Raw genomic sequence first — 25,270 nt, forward strand, 5'->3', positions numbered from 1 at the left:
ATACCTTTTAAGATTTTGATCTTCTTACTGATTCTATTAAATATTAGTTGCCATGAGTACTAATGTTTTCTAAATAAATTATTTCATTATGCATAGCATTAAAGTGCAGTTAAGGTCTTTTTACATTTAAATTCATGTTTAAATTCTTTTACCTGGCTTGCTGCTGATGAGTTAACTTGATTGCATAGATATTCAAATATCTATGAAATAGATATTTGAATAGATATGAATAGAATACCATTTTGAATAGATAATTCATAGATATTCAAAATGGTGGTATCATACAACATGACAAATGGATAGCAATGTGCAACAACATGAAAGTGTTTCAGTACCTGAAAAAAGATATTTAATGTTGTTTTTAAACTAGATATTTTTTTAAATTTCTAAAAGAAGAAAAAGGAAAACTGCTTTAACATTACTGCTAAATATTGAAGATTTAAAAAAAGAAAAAAATTAAATTACTATTTTCTATTATACTTTTTTTTTTTTTAATCTACCAGTAACACTTTTGTAGTACTTGAGAGTATATATTATTACACATAAAACTTTCATTTTGTTAGAAAATTAAGCACTGCTTGTTCTTTTGGTTTTTCATATGTTTATTTCATCTTTTTGTAAAATTCACATCCGTACTGTAATAGGCTGGCTTATTGAATATTGTCATTTTTATATTTTATTGTTTAGATGGATTCTTAGTGGAGAATTTTGATTTTCCCCCTCCCCCCAAAAAAACTGTAGAATATTTCGATTCAATGTTTGGATTTTTAAGCAAATAACTAAAAGCATTAATAAGTATTTCAGATATCTTCTTTGTTGCTGCATATTTGAAAATCTAATATAAGATATTTAGCTGTGTTATGCTTCTACATCAGTATTGACATTTTCAGAAATGATGTATCCATTCGAATTACCTGATAATTTATCAATTTTAAGGAATGTTGATAAAGATCACATTTTTTATTGTTAATTGTATAAAAATTGATTTACTTTTTAAATAGTTTTCAAATTTTTATGACCTTTTTTATGTTTTTGTCAAAACCAAAGGACATATGTTTTACAATAAAAGACAGTATGCAAGTGCTGAAACAAATATTAAAATTTAATAAATAAATATTTGGAATTAATTTTTTAGCAAATTTTCAGTTAAAACTATGTAGTATTATTAAACAGATAGAAAAGTTGCATGTTTATGTATATTTGCTTATACTAAAGTTTTTTTGCTAGGGTGCTTACATTTTTGTAGAAATTTCTATGTGTTACATCCTTTTATAAGCATGGACTTGCCATATTTGGCAACCAGTTGGTTTGTCAAAATATTAGTGCTTACATTGTAATTAAAAATTTCAATTTAATGTGAAACTTTACCTTAATATTTTTTCTCAGAAAAATCAGTTTTTATTCTTAGGATAGAGTAGCACTGGCTAAAAATGGATCTGCTTTAAGAAATTTTTATCAGTTCTTAGTTCTAAGGTTAAATTTCGGTTGCTCGTAGATTCAAAATTTTTATTAAAATCGTGCCTTTAATGCTGCCAGTAAAAATCGATTACCTGAAAGTAAGCCAAATATTTATATCCTGATAATCAACATTGTGAGAAAAAGACCATTATGAAATATTAGTAATATCAATAAAAATGAATGTACACATTTTCACCTTCTAAAGTATGTTTGTGCCAAATTTGGTAGCTGTAGATAAAATATTCTGTTCAACTTATATATATATATATATATATATATAAATATTTGCATTTCAGTTGAGATATATTATGATTGGAAGAATGGCCAAACCTGAAGAAGTTCTTGTTGTCGAGAATGAACAAGGAGAAGTGGTACGAGAATTCATGAAAGATACTGATTCCATACAGTTGTATAAAAATATGAGAGAAACTTTGGGTAACTATAGTTTGTTTTCTTACCAATAATTCTAAATCTTGTATTTGCTAGTAATAACATATATTATTAATGGGTAATTGCAGAAGATTTTTCTAATATTTGAAAAAAAAAATGATTGGTTACCTTTATATGCTGTGTTTATAGTTGAAACAGGTTACAATGCCTGCCTAATTTTGATATAAATCAGTTGTCATGCCCTTAGAAAAACATGGGGAATTTAAAAATCAGCAGGAAAAACCAGCAAAATACAGAGAATCCTCACTTATTGTTTTCCTATTTAAAAAAATGCTAATCTCTAAAGATTGCAAGAATAAAAGATCGTACTCGTGGCTTCCAGAAACGAAACAATACCATTCGTGATTGTGTAATGCAGAAACTCTTCTCTTTTCTACTCTCCTTCCTTTTTTTCTGAATAGATCAGTCCAGTTTCTATATGAAAGACAGTTGTTCTTTTTCAATGAGGTACCGAATTGCAGCAAATGAGCTTGCACAAGACTCCTGTAACTGTGTGAAAGAATAAAATATATTTCTCTAGTGGGAACATTCAATCTGCAGAAGAAGCGCGGTGGTGTTAAGTCTATCTTACTTGAGTTTATTGAATGGTTTGTTTATTATTCGAGAAACTGTCAGCTTCTCAAAATCTGTATTAACATTATTTTAATCTGGCCAAATAAAAAAAAAGTCCATCCTGATTTTGCTGAATGGGTTAGAGGAGTTACGCAAAATCCATTTGTTGTCTAACACTTTGTAAGAAAATAATAGGCCTTAATAATATGGGAAAATAGGCACTTAACTAGTCAAGCCAAAAGAAGAAAACGTGTGACTGCTTGCCAGTTTAAAGGAGTCATCTTTGATGTTGAACTTAATATCTAAAAGCAATACAAGGAAAAAATGACACATTAAATCTGAAATTATTAAATTTAATGTGTGTGCCCTAACAATTGGATCAAATTCAGACTTCTCATACTTTTTATTTAAGATGAGAAACAATAATCAATCAACTTTTCAAAAGTGCAAAAATTAATTAAATATTCAATAATATTAGAAGATCATTAAAGAAATATTTTTTACATTTTAAAATTGAGATTCTATTGTTAGGAATAGCGAGACTTTTGAGTTACTCTATCTTTATTTTGTGACATTTGATTAATTTTAAAGAATATATTTTATATATGTATAAGTTTAAAGGAATTCTGAAGTTTATTTGATTTTTAAAAAATGCCATTTTTAACATCTTGACATTTTTACTTGCACCTAATATTAAATAAATATTGTATTTGAATATAGAATTTTAAGTAGTATGGAATTTTTTACATCCGAAAAAAATTTTAGAAATCGATTTAATTTCCTTATAATTTTTTCCCATTTTCATAAATAATTAATTTTATATGCAGTTCATAACAATATATAATGAAGTAGAAAGTTTAAAAATAGGCTATTAGTAACTTATATCAGAGACATCTATTAGCTTAATTTCATAAATATTGTTATATTTTCATTTTTAAAAAAATTAATTCAGTAGTTTATCTCAAAAAGTTCAATACAGCCTTTATTTATAGGAAGGTAACAAATATGAATATTTTACAAAAAAAAAAAAAAAAAAAAAAAAAAAACAAATGGCTATTTTTCTTTAGGTATTTTTTTAATTGTATGATCAATTAATTCATATTCCATTTTAATTTTTAAAAAAATGTTTGATAAAGGAGAGTTTGTGTTATAATATTTTATGCAGAATTATTTTTTATTTTAAAGTATTAAATATGAAAGTATTTTCATTTTGAGAAATGTTTTGTATATCAACTCATTTAATAAAATGTTCCAGCTTTCCATATTTGCTTTTAAATATAAGCACAATGAATGTTGTTGGCTATATATATATATATATATATATATATATATATATATATATATATATATATATATATATATATATATATTTTATTCATATATCCATGTTGTTTTCAGTTTATCTTACTCATCTGGATTATAATGATACAGAGCGAATAATGACTGAAAAATTACATAATCAAGTGAATGGTTCTGAGTGGTCATGGAAGAATTTAAATACTGTAAGTTATGCTAGTTTTAAAGAGTATGTTATAACATTTAGATGAAATATTGAAATTAAATTTACCTTTACTATTTTATTAGCTGTGTTGGGCTATTGGTTCTATAAGTGGTGCCATGCACGAGGAAGATGAAAAACGATTTCTAGTCACAGTCATTAAGGTAAGAAACCTTACAGTTATATGCATGCACAGAGTATTATTCTAGTTTTTTTTTTTTAATCTTCTAAATTTGTATATATATATATATAATCTTCTAAATTTGTATATATATATATATATATATATATATATATATATATTAACTTTTCTTGCTTGTTAAGTGTATATAATGTATTTTTATAGCATACTACTCATTGCCTTTGATGGTCAGTGAGTTCACTGAAAAGTGTGATTGAGATTAATTTCAATTAAATCTATTATGTATAATGTGATGTTTCTTCTAATAAAATGTCAGAGTATGTAAGATAACACTTAATGCATTTCCCCCCACTCCCTTTTTCATCATCAATGTATAATCATCTCTAGAAAATATAACTACACTTTCAAAAATTACACTTAAACATAGATATTCATTTAGTTTTTTTTTATGGTGCCAAAAGAAAATATCAGTTTTCTTGCAGTGCTTTATTGCACAATTTTGGCGTGTACACCATTAGTTGTGTGCAAGATTTCTAGCCATGTTCTGTAAAGCATGCAAGAGCAGCATTGAATTTTCATTGTAATTTGGCTTTTCAGTTCATCAGTGTCATGAATTGGCAGATTGGTAAACAAGGATTTTCACTTATCCCCATAAGAAGTCTAAAGGTATTTTGTTTGGTGATTTAGTTAGTCATGGTATTGGACCACATATTTCAGTCCATCATCCAGGAAACCTTTCATCTAAAACCTTTTGCACTTTCAAATTCCTGTGTGGTAGTGTCCCATTCTGTTGGAAAATGATATGGATTGGAATAGAAAAAACTCAATAATTCGACCATGCAGAAAGTCGCACTGCACATTTATTTAAGGTTATCTCACCTTCCTCCTGTACAGCTTAAGGATTTGAGTGGGATTCAGAGATGGTGAAAATTTTGTTTTAGTTATACCTGATAATTGTATGTTTAAACTTTTTATGTGTTATTAAAGAAAATCTGGAAATTGATCTAATCTAGATAAAATAAGAATACAGAGAATAAATTTGGTTCATTGAAGATATATGTGGAACATGGGAGAAAGTGCATGAAAATACTTGTATTGAAGCCTCTTTAGTTTGTTATATATTCGATCATTGTTCTCGTTAATATGTCATCTTGGAGCAATTTCTTGAACAATCTATTAAAAGATAATTCATTGAGGTGTGTAATTACATTAGTTCATTGCCTAAATTCCACTATGATGAAATTTTAACATGAAGCCATAGGTTTTCAATAATCATGATATCTTTCTGTTTTATTTTGTTGGGTCACTATTGACAAATTTTAACTTGTATAATAAAATCCTGTTGGATCTGGTGCTTATAATTTTTTAAGAAATTAATTTTATTTGTTAGGTATCAGATTATATCATTTTTAACTATTTTTTGCTTTTTCTCTTTTTGTAACTTAAGGATTTTTTTTTTTTTTTTTTCCCCTATCAAAGTCTTTGTATATATAAGAGAGGTTTGCCCATTGACTGAGGCACTGCGAATAAAAACCATTGAAGTTAGGAAAAAGGAATTTTGCTATAAGTTGCTTCTTAGTTATTAGATGCCATCTAAAAACTGAATTTTAACAAGTATTTTCCATAACATGAAAGCAACTAAATTGTTAAGATAACAGTTATTGATAAGTAAAAGAATTAAGGAATATTTCAAATGTAATCTTCAAATTATAGAATACCTGAAGTTGCTGTTTTTCTCATCTTTTCCTCTGGTATGATAAAAAATATAGTTCACTTTACTCAGTTTAATTATTGTTATCAAAAGATTAATGGTATTAAGATTCTTTAGTTTTGAAATGGTTGCATTAAGTAGCCGTTAAAGTATTTCCATTTTTCCTCCTCTCGCACACATTGGTCATATGGTAGAAAGTTGGAAGTTTTTTTGTCTGAGATTATTACTTTTTGTATATGTTTTGATATTTGTGTATATTTTTCATTTTGCAGGATTTATTGGGTTTGTGTGAACAGAAACGTGGAAAGGACAATAAAGCTATAATTGCTTCCAATATCATGTATGTTGTTGGACAATACCCACGATTTTTACGAGCTCATTGGAAATTTTTGAAAACAGTGGTGAACAAACTGTTCGAATTCATGCACGGTAAAGTTATCTTTTTATTTTGAATATTTTTAAATCTTTAAAATTATACCCATGGTGAAAGTGTGTGTATGTTTAACTTTCATATAGTGTATGAAGGTTAGTCAAAAAATTAGTTGTATTGTTTAAGAGAACATAATTAAAATTTCTCAATAATTTTATTTGATCCATGCAGAATCTTCTTTTCTATGTAGTTACTTGTGTGAACATTTGTCTAGGAATGGTTTGCGTTTTTCAAGGCATTCTATAAAGAAATCCTGCCCAATATCTTTTTCACAAACAATAGTCTCAATTGATGGTCTTCCTCATGCTCATCATCATTAATATTGTCAATTCTCAAGCATATTGCACCATTTTGCAATAGCTTGATTATTACATTGCATTGCATTTTGATCACATACTTAAAGCAATTGCTGATTAATTTCAGTACATTTATACATTTTCCCTTACCAAAAAAAAAAAAAAAAAAAATCCTTGCAAGCATTTCTTTTGGAGCTCCATTTTGAAACTACCAAGTCATGTCTATGATTGATAATATCAGACAATATAAAATTGCCACCAGAGTGTAATTAACTTTTGACTAACCTATGCAATAATATGCAGGTTTGAAATATCTTTGTGGATCTCTGATTTTTGAATCTCTTCTTGATACTTTAACTTTTTTTTTCATCCTATTTGTTTTAAAATCCTAGATAAATGTAACCTTTTAATTTTCTTCCAGCTGTTTTATTATATGACCAAACAACATAATAAATTATTTTATCAAGATCTAATTTGATTAATTTTCATGGAAAATATAAGCTGCATCATTTGAAAAGCCGTATTCAAAATTAGCAAATTGTTATTATCAGTGCTTGAAAGTTTGAATTAGAGATAATTGTGTGCTTTACTGTTCCATTTTTACTTATTTTTTTTTTTTTTTTTTTTTTTTTTTTTTTGCTTTATATATTTTGATGACAGAAGCTTTAGAAATTAGCCTATATTCATTATTTAAAAAAAAAAAATTAAGTGGTAATGTATTAATAATACATGCACTAAAGGAATTCTTAGAAAGTTTTTAATTGTGCATTTTTCATAGAGTAGATTTAATACAGAAATATTATAGATAATAAAAAATAAGCTAAAGTTGATGTCACATTTGACTTATTTATCTATACATTTTAATTTCAGTTTAACACAGACATTATAATATTAACTTGTAGATCTGTTTTTATAGAAACTCATGCTGGTGTTCAAGATATGGCTTGTGATACATTCATAAAAATAGCTCAGAAATGTCGCAGACATTTTGTTCAGGTAATCCTATGATGTTCTCTCTTTTTTTTTTTTTTTTCCCCCCTTTAATAATTATCGGTTATAGTGCATATTTCCGCCTTGAATGTAAAAACTTTTGCTATTTTGTTAATATAATTATTCAAATATCTTATTGGATTTAATTAGCATAAATATCTTAGTCTCAAATTTTTTTTTACTACTATTATTTTTAATTAAAAAAAAAGGGTTAATTCTCGTGTTAATGATTTCTTCTTAATAATGACTGCTGATGGGGAAGATTTTAAAAAGTGTAATATTTGTTTTGATTTTAAAAAAATGTTCTTTCATATTTGTAGGTTCAAGTTGGAGAAGTTATGCCATTTATTGAGGATATCTTGAATAGTATAAACACAATAATTTGTGATTTGCAACCACAACAGGTGGGTTGTTGTTGTAATTTTCATTATTTATTTTCTGAAATATTTAAGACTTAGAATACATAAAATGTGGATACTCACAGTATTCAATATGATACTTAAAAATTATAGGTTCACACATTTTACGAAGCAGTAGGATGCATGATTGCTGCCCAGACTGACCAAGCTGTCAGAGATCATTTGATTGACAAATATATGTTACTCCCAAATGAAGTTTGGGATGCAATCATTAGACAAGCTACTAAGGTATTTAAAGTTACATTTTCTCAAAACTTTTATTGCTAATCTATCTTTATGAAAACTGCTAATATACAATCATTTTTATGAAAGATGTTTATGTACAAAGTAGTTCATATTCTTGCCTTTTCATCATTTTTAATAAGTCATCCTTAAATTTTAAATCCGTACATAATGGAATAAGTTAGTTTCCTGTACTTTTATATTTGTTGTAGGAATACAGCAAATACTTAAATATTTAGTGCTTTTTCTTTCTTTTTCAAGCTATAGTAAAATTTTAATTTGGAATTACTTCTTCAGTTTTGTGTTCTAAGGTATATATTTTCAGTTGTTTCAACTGCATCTTGTTCAAATCTTTTTTTAACTTAAATTTTATAATTAATGCATTTAACTTTTACAGCATAATAATTGAGTTTACATGAAATAAAATTTATTTGTTTCTATAAATTTTGTTTGTTCAGTCAGTAGAAGTACTACAACATGAAGATGCTGTGAAACAGTTGGGGAATATTTTGAAGACAAATGTTCGAGCTTGCATGGCTTTAGGACATCCATACGTTATGCAGGTAAGTTATTGCAAATTAGTATTTATTTTTTATTTTCATTTATGTATTCATCATTATTTCAATTGTACTTATAATTTTTTAGAATAATTTTAATGTCAAAAATATGATGGAAAATTTTTATCTTCTCAGCTTGGTCGTATCTACCTAGATATGCTGAATGTTTATAAAGTGATGAGTGAAAATATTATAGGATTTATTGCTAAAAATGGTGAATCTGCCATGAAACAATCTAAAATCCGTGGTATGCGAACTGTAAAAAAAGAAACTCTAAAGTTAATATCATCATGGGTGAGCCGGTCTACTGATCCTCAAATGGTGAGATCATCTTGCATTGTTTATTTTTTTAAATATCTTTTACATATTCATTTCATTCATTGTATAAGAGGATAATTATTTTAATATTTTACTTCGCAAGTTTTTTTGATAACCAAAGTTTTTTATACTTAAGGAAATTCTTGTATTTTGAATATTATTTTATATTATATAATATTTATGAAAATAGAGAATAAATAGCATTGTAGCATTTTGAAAGATAACTTAAATCATCCAGGCCTTTTGTGGAATTGAAGAATTTTATGCATTTGAAACAGAATAAATCATTTGTTAAATTAATATAATACTTAAAATCCTGGATGTCCATTGAATTTGATTACAACCTAATATAAAAGCAATTTGAATTTTGTTTAATGAAATTCTGCTTATTTCTATATTTCCTGTACTAAAGAACTAAAAAAATTTTCATTTTACAGTAATAAATTTAGCATTTTTCCTCCTTGATTATACTATTTATATCGTGTTCCAGATTTATTCAGTGTACTATAGTTCAGTGGAATAATGAATTATTCATTATATATAATGAAAGAAATTACAAAAATTTTTTACTTTAGGTATTGGAAAACTTTATACCACCCCTACTTGATGCAGTATTATTGGATTACCAGCGGTGTACGGTTCCATCCGCCCGAGAGCCTGAAGTACTTTCAACTATGGCCACTATTGTAAATAGATTAGAAGTAAGAAAATTTTCACAATTTCGAAATAATTTTCTGCTAAAAAATTTTTAATAAATGTAACTGAATGCTTTCTCACCTTTTTTCAGGGACACATTACTCCTGAAATACCAAAAATCTTCGATCATGTGTTTGAATGCACTCTTGATATGATTAACAAGGTATTTATTATACAGTGTATTTTTATTTGAAACTATCATCATGATGGAGATTGTGCAAATCTCTATTTTGATGCAAATTGTTCTTTCTTTTGTGGTGACAAATTATTTTTAATATTCTTTTATTTAACAGGACTTTGAAGAATTCCCAGAGCATCGAACAAATTTTTTCCTTTTATTGCATGCTGCTGTTACTCATTGTTTCCCAGGTATTCAATAGAGTATATAATTTTATTTATTTAATCCATTTACATTAGAGTTATTAAAATAAATTTTATTTTTTTAGCATTGTTAAATATTGCTCCTGCTCAATTTAAGTTGGTACTGGACTCCATTATTTGGGCTTTCAAGCATACAATGAGAAATGTAGCTGATACTGGTATGTAAATTGTGGTAGAATAATTTGTAACATATCTTTTATTTTCCTTCAATAGTGTTCGATTCTCCTAAATCTATGTGAAAAAACATGTGTATTAACTTTAAAAAAATTGTGAAATATTATTTATTAATGTTTAGTATAACCATGTTTTTTGAAAAATAAAAATCCTTAGTTGGGTTTTTAAAAATTATATTTATATTCCAGGGAAAATAAAATACAAAATGTCTTAGTAAAGCACTGTTAAGATACATATACAGAGTGATAAGTATAACATTCTTTTAATTCCCTTTAAATTCAAAATGGTATATCTTATTGACCAGAAAGTAACATGTACATATCATTGAGTTGAGATTTAAATGGAGGGAGCGAGTTGTTTATTTCTTCTCAAATTAAGTTTAAAAAAATATACACAACTTGAGTTGCATGATTTGTGGTGAATCTTAGACTAAGAATACTTTGTGGCAACAGACTGCAAATCTTAGCATACTCTAAAACTGTCACACAACCTCTTTCTTACCAACATTGGGTCAGCCTGCCCCCCCCCCCCCCCCCTTGAGATTGTCATTTTTTAAAAATAAGTATACTGATTTCGAAAATAATGATTTCTTTTTCATAACATCAGTAGCCGAGTTGGTTGATTCAAATATCATGTTTACTTTTCACTTTCATTTTTCTGCATGCTTTAATATGATTTATCCCCCCTCCTAAAATACTGTGTTATATATACATATCAATACTATCCATGTTAGTAGAAATAGAAGATTATAGAATCTTATATTGTATATTATAGATACAATTATATCATATTATGCGGTTTTCTTATTTATTGTAATTCTTTTAAAAAAATTAAAACTGTACAAAAAAACTTTTTAAATATCATTTATAAGTTGATTCTTTGTATGAAAAGTAATACAAATAAAAACTTCTTTAATATCTTGATTTAAAAAAAAAGTTAAGAATTGGTTGAAGAATCCTTAATTATTATAATTCTAAATATTTATTATGAAGATTATTCATTTTAGTAACAATAATAAATAGAGCTGTACCATAAAAAAAATATTCTTTAATAAATTCAACTAATCTTTTGTTAATCTCAATCAACAACCTTGTCATAATTTATCTATTAGTTATATTAAGATGTAATTCTAATGTTAAAGTGGTTAAATTTAATTAAAATTTTGGGTAAGTACCTTATTTAAACAAATTTCCTTCAAAATAAAATATTATGGGATGACTTTTTAACAATTCATTAGCATAAATGACAATTCCTACAGCTATTAAGACACATTTTTAGTATTTCTGTTATTTAGTTTGTTCTAAAAAAGTTCACTTTTGGTTTATAATTCTGCCAATACCTTGCTTCTAATTACCCCAGGAACAAAAGCAAACCTTTTTTGGAATCCTAAGCAAATTGACTGTAATATAAAATAGAAAAAAAATTTATGAAAATGGCGTTTTTAATATGCGCATACTTTAAATTATTAATAAAAGCTGGCATCCAGACAAAATTTCATCTGTAAAGATGGTATTCTTTTTGATAGTATTTTCTTTTAAATCTTTACAATATCTTCTAGTATCTTTTTAGATCTTAATACTATGCTGTCTACATGTCTAATTGGAATTATTTTTTGTTTGTCGTCAGTAGTACTTCTGTCACTGGTGTTTTTTCAATGATGATAATTTTCATTTTCAATAAAATAGTTAAAATAATAATTTACTATATATATATATATATATATATATATATATATATATATATATATATATATATATATATATATATATATATAATAAAAATCACATGGTTTCGACATGAAGCTACTGGATGGCATAGTCTTAATTTAAATTTATAAAAGCATGCAATTATTACTTGAGCATTTATGAAATTTTACTGTATAACACTTTCAATTTATGTTTCAGTTTCACTATTTCATTCACAATGATGGTTTAATGCTGCTTACAGGATTATATTATATGAATATTTATAGTAAAAAAAGGCACTTAATGTTAGAAATAATAAGAAATTTCATTTATAGTAAAATAATTACTCAATGATAAATCAGTCAATGTTTATATATGCACTTATATTGGTGATTAAAAGAAATCATACTGAACATATGCGACACGATTATTTAAATGAATTGTGATTAAAATAAAGCATATGCTAAATATGATGCAGTTGTAACAGTTTAAATGAAGCTTAGTAACAAATTGATTAAATTCAATAACTAAACCAAATTATGAAATATTATTTAGTTAGAACATCAAATCAAATTCACTTTTAAATAAAATTTTAAAATAGACATAAACAGGATATTTACTGTTTATCCTGCAGTAAACAGTAAATATCCTGTTTATGCCTGAAAGTCTGGCATATCTCTGATATGCCAGACTTTCCTTTGAAGTTTTTCTTTGCATCCAATTGCACTGTAAAAATACATCAGTTTGAATGTGCTTTAAAATTTCACAGTTAAAAGCAGAAAATATTTTGCTGTTGAAACATAATACGATTACAGGAATACAAATTCTATGTGACCACAAGTGACCTAATTTTATCTTGTCCTACACCAGAGAAGAGTTGCAATCTCTACTCGCTATTTCTACTCTATGGTACCAAAATGACTATGCTAAATTTACTGAGAAGGGTTTATAGCATTTCTAGAAATGAAATAAGGAAGTTATAAATAAAGTAGATCATCCAAAAAGCTTATAGAATTGCCTGTAAAATTGGTGGAGATATTTACATTTAAATTATGAAACTTTCTTTGTGTTGAACTTAGGGTTTGTTTTAAGTTGAAAGATGTATTTTCTGGTATTATCCTACAGAATTTCAAGTATAAAACAATGATGAAAGGAAATTTGCACATCAGGGAAAGTAAACAAAAATAAATATTTTAAAAAGTCTGAAATGCACTGAGGGGTGGGGGAGGAATATTGCAACTTACATTTTTTTTATTAAGGAGATGAACCCTTTATCAAGTAATTGAAATTTCATAATTTTAATCACAAATAACTATGGAATTTTTTCTTTTGTTTAATATATATTTTTCTAATTGGACTTTGTAGCTGATCTCCTTTATTTTTTGTAGCTTTCTTATTTTGCTGCTGCTGGTGGTGGTGCTGGCATTAGTGTCAGTGAATTCAGCATAGTCATCACTTTATTATAGATACTGTACTTTCCTGGCTTTATGGCTTATCAAGACTTTACCAGTCACTCTGTGTATATATACACTATTTAATACATGCAATTGCATCTTTTATTTCATGGTGTGAATGAAATATGACAAAATTTAAATTATTTGTGGAATTTCATGAATAAAAAGATATATTATTGTTAGATTTATTCCTATTAAATAAGTAGTGAAGGTGGTGCAATTATTCATGTTGAAATTTCATTGTAAAGTGAAAAATATTCTCCAAATTTTATCAAAATACTTATGTAAAAACTTTTGAATGTTTTTTCAGGTCTTCAGATTTTATATCAGTTGTTGCAAAATATTGCTAGTGATGAGGCCAGATCGCAAAGCTTTTATCAAACCTACTACACAGATATTCTACAGCATTTATTTTCTGTTGTGACAGATACTTCTCATACTGCAGGTAAATGTAAATTAAATGATTATTGCATGAAAGCTGATTTTGTTCTCAAAGAAGTGCAGTTACAATTTTTTAATTTAATCCAATTTACAAAAGTAGATTTTATTTTATGCCATCATCCCTATAAATAATGGAATTTTAACCGCTAGTGATTTGAAATCATTTTGTGGAAACTACATTGCTGAAAATTTTATTAAAGATAAGATCTTTCTTTTTTATATATAAGAAAAAGAAACTAAAGTGAAAGTGAAATAATTGTTGTTTATTAAGAACTTTTTTCTAGTATTAAGAAAGAACTCAATTTGAAACATATATGATCCTTTTGAAAGTAAAGGAGCTAGTATTTAAAAGAAATGTTGAAGAGCTGTTCTTTTTATCAAAGCATTTTGGCTTTGCTATATTTTAAGAGGGTCGTGCAAGTTTTTTTGGCATTTGAAATGTTTCATATCAGTTGCTAGTATTTCAAATAATTTTTTTAACAATTTTTTATACAATATATTTCTTTATATTAGCTAATTTATATTCTATTATTTTATTAAGGAATTTTAAATAGTTGTGAAATTAGAATTCAAAAAGAACTTGTATTAAGCTGAATGCTTCTGATGCAGAACTTTTAATTTTTGCATTTTGTACATATGATTAATTAAAGTATAAGTAGTGGTAGTAAGATTTTTTTTTTTTTTTTCCATCGTGCAAAACAGATTTTACATTTTTATACCAGCTGCAGCATAACAGGGGGACGGAATATTATATATTAATAGATCTCTTAGAAATATGCCGGTGTACTTCTTAAATATATTGAAAAACAATTTAATTTTATCAAATTGAAAAATGTTTCATAAGTGGGCTTGGGAAAAAAATTTAAAAATCAAACATCTGCACCATTTTTCCAGTTTGTGCTTGACGTATTGATTTGAAAAAAAGTTATTGTGCTTGATCAGCTGTCTTTATGGATAAATTATGATTACAGGTTTAACAATGCAGGCCACAATATTGGCATATATGTTCAGTTTGGTTGAGAGTGGAAAAATCACTGTGCCCTTGAACCCAATTGAGCAGGCGGCTACACAGCAGAATAATATCATCTATGTCCAAGAGTTTGTAGCGCATCTGTTGAAAACTGCATTTGGTCATTTGTCTGAGTAAGATTTCCTTTTATGTTAAACCTACATTTAAAATATCTTTAAAATTTCTTTTCATGTACCTGTATGAACAATGTTAATGATATTAACTAATAATAAACAAGCTATTTTTCCCCCTCTAGTCCTCAAATCAAAATCACAGTTCAAGGTTTCTTTAATTTGGATCAAGATATCCCTGCATTCAAGGAGCATTTACGGGACTTTTTGGTGCAGATACGAGTAGGTTTTGTCTTAATTTTTATTTATTGTTCATGAATCTGAATGCATAAAACATTTTTTCAACACTAATATTTATTTTTCTATAAGTGCATTTATTTCAAATGTTTCTATGTATATTTAGATCTTTAGATATAAGTTTTAATATTAAAAATTTAATGGTTAATTTTCTAATTAAATCTGGTTGTAAATTAAAAAATGGAAATATTCTAATTTTAAAAAAAGTTGTGTATATAATATATTTTATAAACTTGATATAATTCATTGTAACTATCAAATAGCATAAGATTCTATTTTTGAATAGACCCATTGCAAATTTAAAATATCTGAATAGAAATGAAAGGGAAATTTCCAATATGCATTTTGTAATTGATGGATGCAACCAGGAATAGTGTAAGAATCCATTTGATAAAGGGTCATATTTGAACCAATTGGTTGTATGTGTGTGTGTGTGGGGGGGGGGGGTCCTTTCAAATTTAAAACTTGCTGTGTAATATGGTATAAAAAATGTTGTCAACATTCTTAGAAGATTTTTCTTCCTGTTTAATTTATTGCTTGATTGTACATATATCCAAAATAATGATTGTTATAATAATAATTACTTTCACCATGACAAAAGTACCCTTGAATCACACAATGTTCTGTTTTTAATTTTAAATATATTAGGTTGTTACAAGTAAGCCTTTAAAATGCAACTGCAGTTAGTTATATGCATTATTTGTTAGTTATTTGCATTATCTCGGGTAACATCTTAAAAAAATTTTAACAATTTACATACTATATTCGTCACACAAATTTTATTTATATATTATGTAATATAATTAAATATCAGAAAGCAATTCATTTAAATGTTTACCATATTATTATTTAAATATAGAGCAGTTATATATCAATTTCCAGATATTCAGTAGGGAATATTTCACAATTAAAAATAAAACATTTAAATTATAAAAAATAAGTTTAGCTACATTTGGGCAAACATGTTTTATTTGAAAAGCCATCTGGTTTGTTGGGATTTCAATGACTGTTAAAAATTTTAATTAAGTGTTATTTGTAACTTGGTCTTAATGGCTTTTTCAGCAAGATAATTTTTAATCTTTATATTTTGAAAGATATTTAATTCATTCTATTTAAAAGCATTACACCATGTTGATTTTACTATGCATTTCTCTTATCTTGTGTGTACTCCTCTAAAATTTATAAAAAGTGGATGCACTTTGCTATTTCTAGTCTTTTAACGATGTAACTAATTTAAATCTTGTGCAGATTAAGAATTACTGACCAGAATTAAATAATCACTTGCTTTCCTGAAATCAGCTTTACTAGTAATAACTTGGGTTAAGGCAGAATATAACAATAGTAAAATAATAAAAAAATTTAAATATCTGTAATTTTAATAAGGACTTTTATCACTAACTTTGGTATTCTTATGATTCTTATTGGAAGATATATTAAATTTTTAAAATTGATTAAATATAGAAAAAAATATTTTTACAGCATAAAAATTGATATATTTTAGATGGGGGAAAATTTATTTCTGTACAGTTATAGTGCATGCTGCGGATTCCTATCTTCCAATGTAAAGTTTGATAGCTTTAGGTAAAATGGTCTTTGTTAGGTGCCAACACATACACATTCATCTTTATTATAATTAAAGATGCAAGTAGCGGACTCTCAGTAATAATAGGTCCTAATGACACTGATGCAGCTAAAATCAGTTTTTTTTTAGGTATATTTTATCAAGTTTTCTATTATATGATTCAAAGGAAATTTTCTTAGCCTGCATCTTAGTACTCTAAAGATTACGAGGCTTTGAAATCTATTCTGAACTAGAGTATTCTTGAAAATTTGAAATATGCTATAACTTGCCCATGCATATGTTGACATTATTGTAGAGTACATGGAGTTTTTATCCATCTGTTCATAAATATATCAGAAATTTGAAGAAAGTACTGCTATAGTTGTATCGAAATTGCAAACATCGGTACACCTTGTTTCCTTGCTAAAACATGATGCATTTTCTCCAAATTGATTTTTTAATCTTGTGATTTGCTGCAGTACAATTAACCAAAAACTGCAATATCTCATGACTTCAAAAATGCCGCTGACTATGAAATCAAGGCTTTTATGCCTTAAAGAATTCCTTGCCTTTTGATGTCAGCAAAATAAATCTTGTATTGTCTCAGGTGAAGGAAGAAAAGTTGTCTTTAGAGATTAAATAACAAATGTTCCTTATGGGTAAAAATTTCCTCGGAAAATATTCTTTTGTCCTAATGGGTTTAAAGGGGATTTCCTCCACAGACACTAGACCCTCCCTGATTGCAATAATAGGACGACTCCTAGTTATTATTACTACTTTTCAGACAAACTGTGTTATAGTACTAAATTAAAGTTTATCTGAAAAAAACTTTTTAACTACATTAGCCCTGAAAGAAATATTATTTAGATGTGTAGGTCTTAAAAACTAAATATAGATCATGTATGTATTTATGTTAAGATAGTATCATTAACTGTGAAAAATTCTTTTCAGGAATTTGCTGGTGAGGACGATAGTGATTTGTTTCTCGAAGAGAGAGAAGCCGCCCTTCTCCAAGCCCAGGAGGAGAAACGAAGAATCGATAAATCAGTGCCCGGCATTCTCAACCCACATGAAATTGCAGAAGACATGCAGGACTGATGAGGCTGCACAAACACTCAGTAGTGCAACCTATAACTCAGCAGCGCTGCAGATTCAGAACATTGTATCTTTGCCATGTTCTCATTTTCTTCATCATATGTTTGAATTCAGAATTTAAGTTATATTTGTGAAAAAACAAGAGAAAACCTTTTTTGTGTGTGAAATTTTTAGGACAGTATGTGTGTTATTGCATATTTGAGGGAAGAATGCAAACATCATGCCCATATTTTGTAGATAATCAACTTCAGTTTTAAGTTTTGCAGCAACTGGTGCTTGAAAGTGTAAAATGCTATGTGTGTGTTTATCCCAGCTAAAGGGTTAAAAGAATTTGGTTGTCTGTGGCTGTAAATAAACATCACTTCATGTTTGCAAATAAATTAATTGGATTCTTCCAAAAAAAAAAAGATATCTCATCTTGAAATTATTGGCCTCTTTTTGAAGGCAGCACTGTGTGCAAAAAAAAAAAAAAAATGGCTATGAGGAGAAAATTTTCTTTCTTTTTTTTTCTCTCCCCTCCCATACTTTTTCCCGACTGTAGATAAATAATATAGCCTTCTCTATGTAACACTTGTTTGATTACAGATACCATGTTAAATCTTAAATTGTGGAAAAATAATTTTACTCTTCTAAACTTGAATTATATTTTTAAATATATATATATATTTTTTTGATAGAATGACCCAAGTTTTGTGTTTATATGCTATTTAAAAATATGCTAATCTGTTGGATCTTCTTGATTGACCATTTTGTAATGTGTTCATATGTTTTAAACCAATTTATTTTGTCATTATTGTGATGTTTTTTAAATAGTGATATTGCTGTCAGCAAAAGTGTTTATATTTAAAAAACAAAAGAAAAAAAAGAGCATCTTTTTACTTCTCATTACTGAATCGTGTGTACGAAGTATTTTATTGGTATGAGAGCGTCACTGTATCACTTACAACTAAAAACATGACATTCATCAACGAATAGATCATCCTGTATGATTGGTATTTCAGGGTGTCAGTAAATTATTTTCATGTTTAACGAGTTGAAAAGGCAAATGTGATTTATGAGAGAAATGCTCTCTAATACTTAACTATTTAATTCATGAAGATCTTTTCATCTTGAAATGATTTTTCCCCTCTCCTGCTGACAGTATTTTTTTAAGGTGTTTTCAATGACATCTTTTCTCTCCTTTCTAAAAACTTTACTTTTTTTTTTTTTTTTTTAATAATCTGGATTGCTGAATAAGAAACTGATGACTGACTAAAAAAAATATTTTATGCTTCTGCATGATGCCGTTGATACAATTGTGTGGACACCCTGTATTCTTGTATCAGTGTTAAATTAAATTTGGTTTGAGTGGTAGAGTAAATGCATTTCATAAGTTACTATACAGCTATTGCTAGTTGCTGCTAATTTACCCCTGTGGGGTATATTTATAAAAATACACTCTCCTTTAAAAGGAAAACTAGCTTCTTTCATTTTCATTTGCCATTTTTTTTATTTTTATTTACATTTCCTTTTTAATCACCTGATTTTTTTTTTTTTTTAATGTTACCTACCTCTGTCTGGTTTAATCTTCTCATTTCCAAATATTTCCTTTGCCTTTCCTAGTCATTTCTGATAACTTTGCTTAGTACAGTTTCAAAGAAAAGGCTTGGGGATATATTTTTTTCTAGACATTCAACTTTTCCTAATAGCTTGATATTTTTAAGGGGTAACTAAATGCTAAGATTCTATTTCTCTGCTTTCTCAAGCTTATTAAAAGTAAATTGAATTTTGAAGTAAATAACTGGTCCACCAAATTTCTAAATGTCATGTGTTTAGTTTTTCTTTTTTTGTAAAAGATATTAAACTTAATAAAAACTTTATTTCACAGTTTCAGTGATTGTGTCTTCATATATAGAAATGCCCGAATCTTTAATAATTGGGAACTATAAAAATTTATAACAAATAAATGAACTTTAGTAAGAAATGTGTATTTAAAATAAAGTTTGTACCCTTTCATTCTTTTGCACATTACTAGCTCCTTTATTGGATTGCACATTGTTGGAAAGGATTTGCTTTTATAAAATATATTCATATGGAAACATCACATTTTGCAGATTATGGTATGTTTACACCGATTTCATTTATTTATATGGAACAATTCTAATTTGAAAGCTACTAATTAAAATTGTCATAATTTCTGAATATTTTTTTTGGGGGGGGAGGCATAGTTAAATTTAAATAAATTGAACCCTAGAGAAACAGAAAGTTACTCACGTGTGCAAGATCTTTAATAATTGGGAACTATAAAAATTTATAACAAATAAATGAACTTTAGTAAGAAATGTGTATTTAAAATAAAGCTTGTACCCTTTCAATCTTTTTGTAAGACTTTGTAACAGCATATTCTGTTTATTAGAATTTTTGTCGCAAATAAATGTTAACACAGTTTTATCAGAAATTCTGTAGTATTAAAGAATGCAAAGGAATTTTTAAATAATTATTTCTTGGCCATGTATGACGCTCAGTGAAATATTTGTATTCTACATGAATTTTTAAAATCAGGATTTTAAGTTACTATTAAAGTTTTTTAGTTACCACAATTCTTCCTGTTTCATAAAACAAGGTTGCCACATAACTGGGAAAATATAGGAAATTTAAAAGTCACCGACGAAGCAGGGAAATTTCCATAAAAACCAGAAAAGTACAACGAATTTTAAGTTTCTTCCCCATCTAAAAAATGCCGATCTCTGAACATTATAAGAATAAAAGATCATAACCATAACACCAGAAATGAAACACACTTGTAATCGCAGAAACTTTTCTATTCGCACCTCTATTTTCTGTGTAGATCAATCTAATCTCGTTTTGAGAGATGCTTCTATTTTGATGAGATTCCTTCTAATAAAGATAGGTGCGACTGCTATAACTGTATGAGAGAATGGAGTAAATTTCTCCTGCAGAATAGCAACACTCAATGTGCAGGACTATCTCGGTGGTGTTTAGTCATTCGCAGGTTAATTTATCGAATAGTTTATTTCAGGGTGCGTAGTGGCATAAAAATTGCTTAAATTTGAAAATCAGTTTTAAGCACCTTAAAAGTGCTTAGTTTTCAGAAAAGATCCTTAAAAATTGCTTAATTTTCTCGTGAAGACAAAGAAAGCTTTTCGTTTTGTTTTGTTTTGTTTTCTCTCAAGATAAAATATGATAATTCGAAATCATGGTCATAAAGGCTTATTATATGGAAGGAGCAGTACGAAATGCGTACTATGCCATACTTATTGCGAATCGAAAAACATTTCAATTTTTAATGTTTTAGATGTTGAAGAATTTATTTAAGTTATGCCTGGTAAGTATATATTTAAAGTTTTATGTGTTGCTAAAGAAAAATATGTGATATGGTCCGATCAATGAAAAATATAAAAATAGTAGGATGCTATTTTTATGTTTAGCAGGACACCAGAACGATATATCGAACGTGGTAAAAGCTGCTTTAAAATCACTAATATATTCAATCATCATTCTCATTAATATGTCGTTTTGGAGCAATAACTTGAACGACCTACTACAGGTATTCAACTGTCCTGTGTTGAATTGTAATTAATTGCGGTATGAAATTTCGTTAGTCGATCGCGTAAAATCCAGTAGTATAGGTATTAGTCAAGTATAATTTTAATGAACCAATTCTATAAAAAGTACATTCTTTAAGTAAACATGCCTTACTTACATGCAAGAAAGGGAACCGCACACAGACGGAAGAAAAACTCCAGAAATATTTTGTTCCCAGTGTCGGGGGTTGCCAGAATGTTCTCTTAAGGCAAGAGATCTGTCATCCCATCCGGTGATACATTACAGACTCCCCCTCTGGCTCCGCTGTCGTCCCGACAAGGAGCCAGCAAGAGAAGTTTATAAAGTACAGTTCTTTTGTGGGCGATCTCTTCTACATAGAGGATTTACAGGTTGACTGTTGGCTTGATACTGAAGGCATGGGCGCAAAGCTGAAGAATGGTATGTTCCAAGTGGGACATTTGGGTTGTTGGGGTCTGCAACTTCGTAACTAGTCAAGGAACGTTGGGTCGTTACGATGTAAGGTCCATCACGTCGATGTGTAAACTTTGCAGATTTTTTGTTGCTCTTCTGATGAGTAGTTACCCATTCTCGGTCCCCAGGTGCATAAGATACAGCATTTCTGCGCTTCTTGTCCGCATATTCTTTGTTGATCTTGCTTCTTCACACGATCTTTCATCTCCTGGTGTAGATTGGCAAATTTTCGCAAGTATGGCGTTATTTCAGTAACGAAGTTATCGTTGTATATAACAGAGCGCAGATCATGCTTGACGTCATCTGCTGTGCGCATCTCTCTTCCAAATTGCAGAAATGCAGCTGAATACCCTGTTCAGCTGTATTTTGCAGAGTTCATGGAAAATCGGATTACTGGTAGTTTTTTCTGCCCAGGCGGTATGAGGGCCGTTCCCAACTAGGATTGCAGTTCTGGATTTTAAGTCACAGTTCTTTCCCTCGACCAGGTTTGCTTGAGGATAGTATACTGGAGTCAGACATTGATCAATGTCCAATAAATGACAGATTTGCTACTTAACAGCACTTACGAACTTGGTTCCATTATCAGAGATGAGATGCCTTGGTAGCCCGTAACTCGAGATAACCTCTTCTAGCAATGTTATTGCGCACTCTTGCGCTGTAGCATCCCTCAAGGCAAAGAGCTTTACCCATTTTGTGGCCGTGTCTTCGATGATGAATATCCACTTCTTCCCATCTGGTGTTTCTGGGAGAGGGCCGAAAAGGTTGATTGCTAAAGTTTCGAATTGTTGGTAATAAGCTGGGGTCCTTAATAGTCCAGCGGGTTTCTGATTTTCAGCTTTATACCTACTACATTCGGGGCATTTCTTGACGTAGTCTGAGATAAAGGATCTCATTCCCTACTAGTAATATCTTTTTGAAATCCGTTGATATGTCCCCTCTTCGTAGTGACCAGCAGTCGGGGCATCATGATGTGCTTTCAAAATGTCGCTCCATTCTTGCTTGGGGACTACCAACTGAGCTTCCTCGGAGTCAGATTCAGGTGCGTATCTGTACAGCACTCCTTGGGACATAAGATATCCTCGACTCGTTCAATTGATGAAGTTCTCGTCTTTTGAGCTTTGCTCGAAGGTTTCTACAATTTTCAAATCTGCATCTTTAAGTTGTTCCTCTCGTATGTCATTCGACGACCTGGTGGGGAGGTCCAACAGCACAGCACTCGCAAGTTATCTCACTATGGTTACACGCCAGTCGAGATAACATATCTGCCATCACATTAGCTTTTCCAGGAACGTATTCAAATTTCCAGTTACATGACTGTATTCATAGAGCCCATCGAGCAAGACGTTCTATACGTATTTTCAGACTGAGTAACCATTTCAATGGTTGATGGTCGGATCCAGGAACTCGGATTTCAACACCCTCGATGTATCCTCTGAATTTCTCCAATGTCCAGACCACAGCTAGAGCTTCTCGTTCTGTAGTTGAGTAATTTCTTTCAGTCGGTATAAGACGATTGGCGTACTCGATTGGGCTTTCTTCGGAACCTTGGTTTCGACTCAAAACAGCTCCTAAGGCATAGGCTGACACATCAGATCTGAGGATGAACGGTTTGTTCCCGTCTAATTGTTTTAGAACTGGTGGTGAAATCAGACTTTCCTTCAAGGCATCAAAACTATTTTGCTCTTCCGAACTCCAGGTTCAGGTAGCTCGTTTTCTGGTTTGAGTACTCAAATCACATTCTTTGGTGGAGGAATGTCCATAATGGCTGACAGGATCAACTTCAATGCCAGATCTCGTGATGAGATGTCCAAGGTATTTAACCTTCTGACACATAAAGTGACAATTCTCTCGATTTGCTTGTAGCTGCTGAAGCCCTTTGAAGACTAGGCGCAAATCTTCAAGATGTTGTTCAAAGGTGGGGGACATTATTATAATGTCATCAAGATAAGCCAACGTATTTACCTTTTGTCCATTTCGGAAAAGGTCGATTAGTCTCTGAAAAGTTGCTGGAGCTGTTTTCAAGCCGAAAGGCATACGAGTGAATCTATAAACTCCGAATGGACAGACGAAAGCAGTTTTGTCCATGTCAGGGGTATAGATCTTAACTTGATGATATCCTGTCTTCAAATCAATGGTGGACATGTACTTAGTCGCTGAAGTTTTATGCAACAGATCATCCATTCTTGGCAATGGATAAGGATCAGATTTTGTAACTGCATTTAATTTTCTATCTGGTGTCATCTTGTACCGCTTAAGCAAAAACCTTTTTATATGGTCGAAGTCCTGAGCTACTTTTTTGGTTTCCCGAGCCAACAGTTGTGCAATGTCACTTGGTAACAAACCGATGAGGTGGGATGCCCAAAACTCCTTCGGTACTTCTGCACGTTGAGCCTGTCGCTCAAAGAGAATGAGATAGAGACTGATGTCATTATTGCTAGCATCGAATCGATGGATCAGGATTTGTTTGGGTCTTGAAACTTGGACCCACTTGGGTCTTAAAACTAACGGTTCTGAACTTGATCCTGTACTCGTCTGTGATAGACTTGTATTGTGCTGCAATCTTAACTTCTGCAACTCGAACTCCATCTCATCCTTGTGTTTCCTTTCCTCGAATTCCAATTCGAATCTTTTCGATCTCTCCCTTTCTTCTGTTTCGGCCCTTGCTCTTACTTTTCCTGTCTTTCGCTCCTCTGCGATGGCGAGAAGAAGTTCATTAACATATTCCACCTCATAGTTAACAGATTTCAAAATGACATCCTTCAAAGTGACCTTCGTCTCTTATCTGTCTTACCCAACTCTGTAGCCAATGTGATCAGGTCTTCACGTGTTGCTCTGGCTAGAAAATGCGTGAGTTTTTCACAAATGTTCTCAAAAGTGTTTTTTAAAAGTTCCTTACACATATTTTAAATTTTGCAAATGAATTCATCAATTAAATATTTCAAATTGCTCAAACCTGAAAATGAACCTTTTGACTTGAATAAATGTTTACTACTATTTTATACAATCACAGAATTGGTCATTAAATTGGCATATACAAATCCATTAAACTAAATTCTAATTAATTACATCGTCATGATCCTACTCACTTAATTACTCATAATTAAACATATTGTCACCAACATTATTTAGTAGCGATCATAATTTTATCCAAACACATATCACCAATTTCTTTCATTTATTTAAGTTTTCAGATTAGATAATGTTAAATATATCTTAAACAACTCATTTTATATTACCCATTAATTATTTTCTACAAATAGTGATCAAAATTCAATTCAAGTAGATTTCACTAGCCATTCGTAATTTATAAAATAAATCTTATTTATAGTAAATAAATTTAATTACA

The 25,270-nt window shown here is 29.2% G+C and overlaps 1 protein-coding gene across 1 annotated transcript in view; it reads left to right on the top strand.

Moving 5' to 3' along the window:
- LOC129983706 (exportin-1-like) overlaps window positions 1–19,779 on the top strand; it is a 30,886-nt gene extending 11,107 nt beyond the window's left edge. The window contains exons 14-30 of the mRNA XM_056093298.1: window positions 1,755–1,893; window positions 3,859–3,962; window positions 4,045–4,122; window positions 6,084–6,240; window positions 7,454–7,533; window positions 7,848–7,931; window positions 8,040–8,174; window positions 8,627–8,731; window positions 8,861–9,046; window positions 9,619–9,744; window positions 9,831–9,902; window positions 10,033–10,108; window positions 10,186–10,278; window positions 13,744–13,878; window positions 14,846–15,017; window positions 15,140–15,236; window positions 17,764–19,779. Coding sequence (XP_055949273.1) covers window positions 1,755–1,893; window positions 3,859–3,962; window positions 4,045–4,122; window positions 6,084–6,240; window positions 7,454–7,533; window positions 7,848–7,931; window positions 8,040–8,174; window positions 8,627–8,731; window positions 8,861–9,046; window positions 9,619–9,744; window positions 9,831–9,902; window positions 10,033–10,108; window positions 10,186–10,278; window positions 13,744–13,878; window positions 14,846–15,017; window positions 15,140–15,236; window positions 17,764–17,910 — 1,986 coding nt within the window. The 3' untranslated portion in view covers window positions 17,911–19,779. The remainder of the gene's footprint in view (window positions 1–1,754; window positions 1,894–3,858; window positions 3,963–4,044; window positions 4,123–6,083; window positions 6,241–7,453; window positions 7,534–7,847; window positions 7,932–8,039; window positions 8,175–8,626; window positions 8,732–8,860; window positions 9,047–9,618; window positions 9,745–9,830; window positions 9,903–10,032; window positions 10,109–10,185; window positions 10,279–13,743; window positions 13,879–14,845; window positions 15,018–15,139; window positions 15,237–17,763) is intronic.
- Window positions 19,780–25,270: the final 5,491 nt, after the last annotated feature.

The sequence above is a fragment of the Argiope bruennichi genome, chromosome 9 (assembly GCF_947563725.1).
Source record: "Argiope bruennichi chromosome 9, qqArgBrue1.1, whole genome shotgun sequence".
In the NCBI taxonomy this organism is placed as follows: Eukaryota; Metazoa; Arthropoda; class Arachnida; order Araneae; family Araneidae; genus Argiope; species Argiope bruennichi.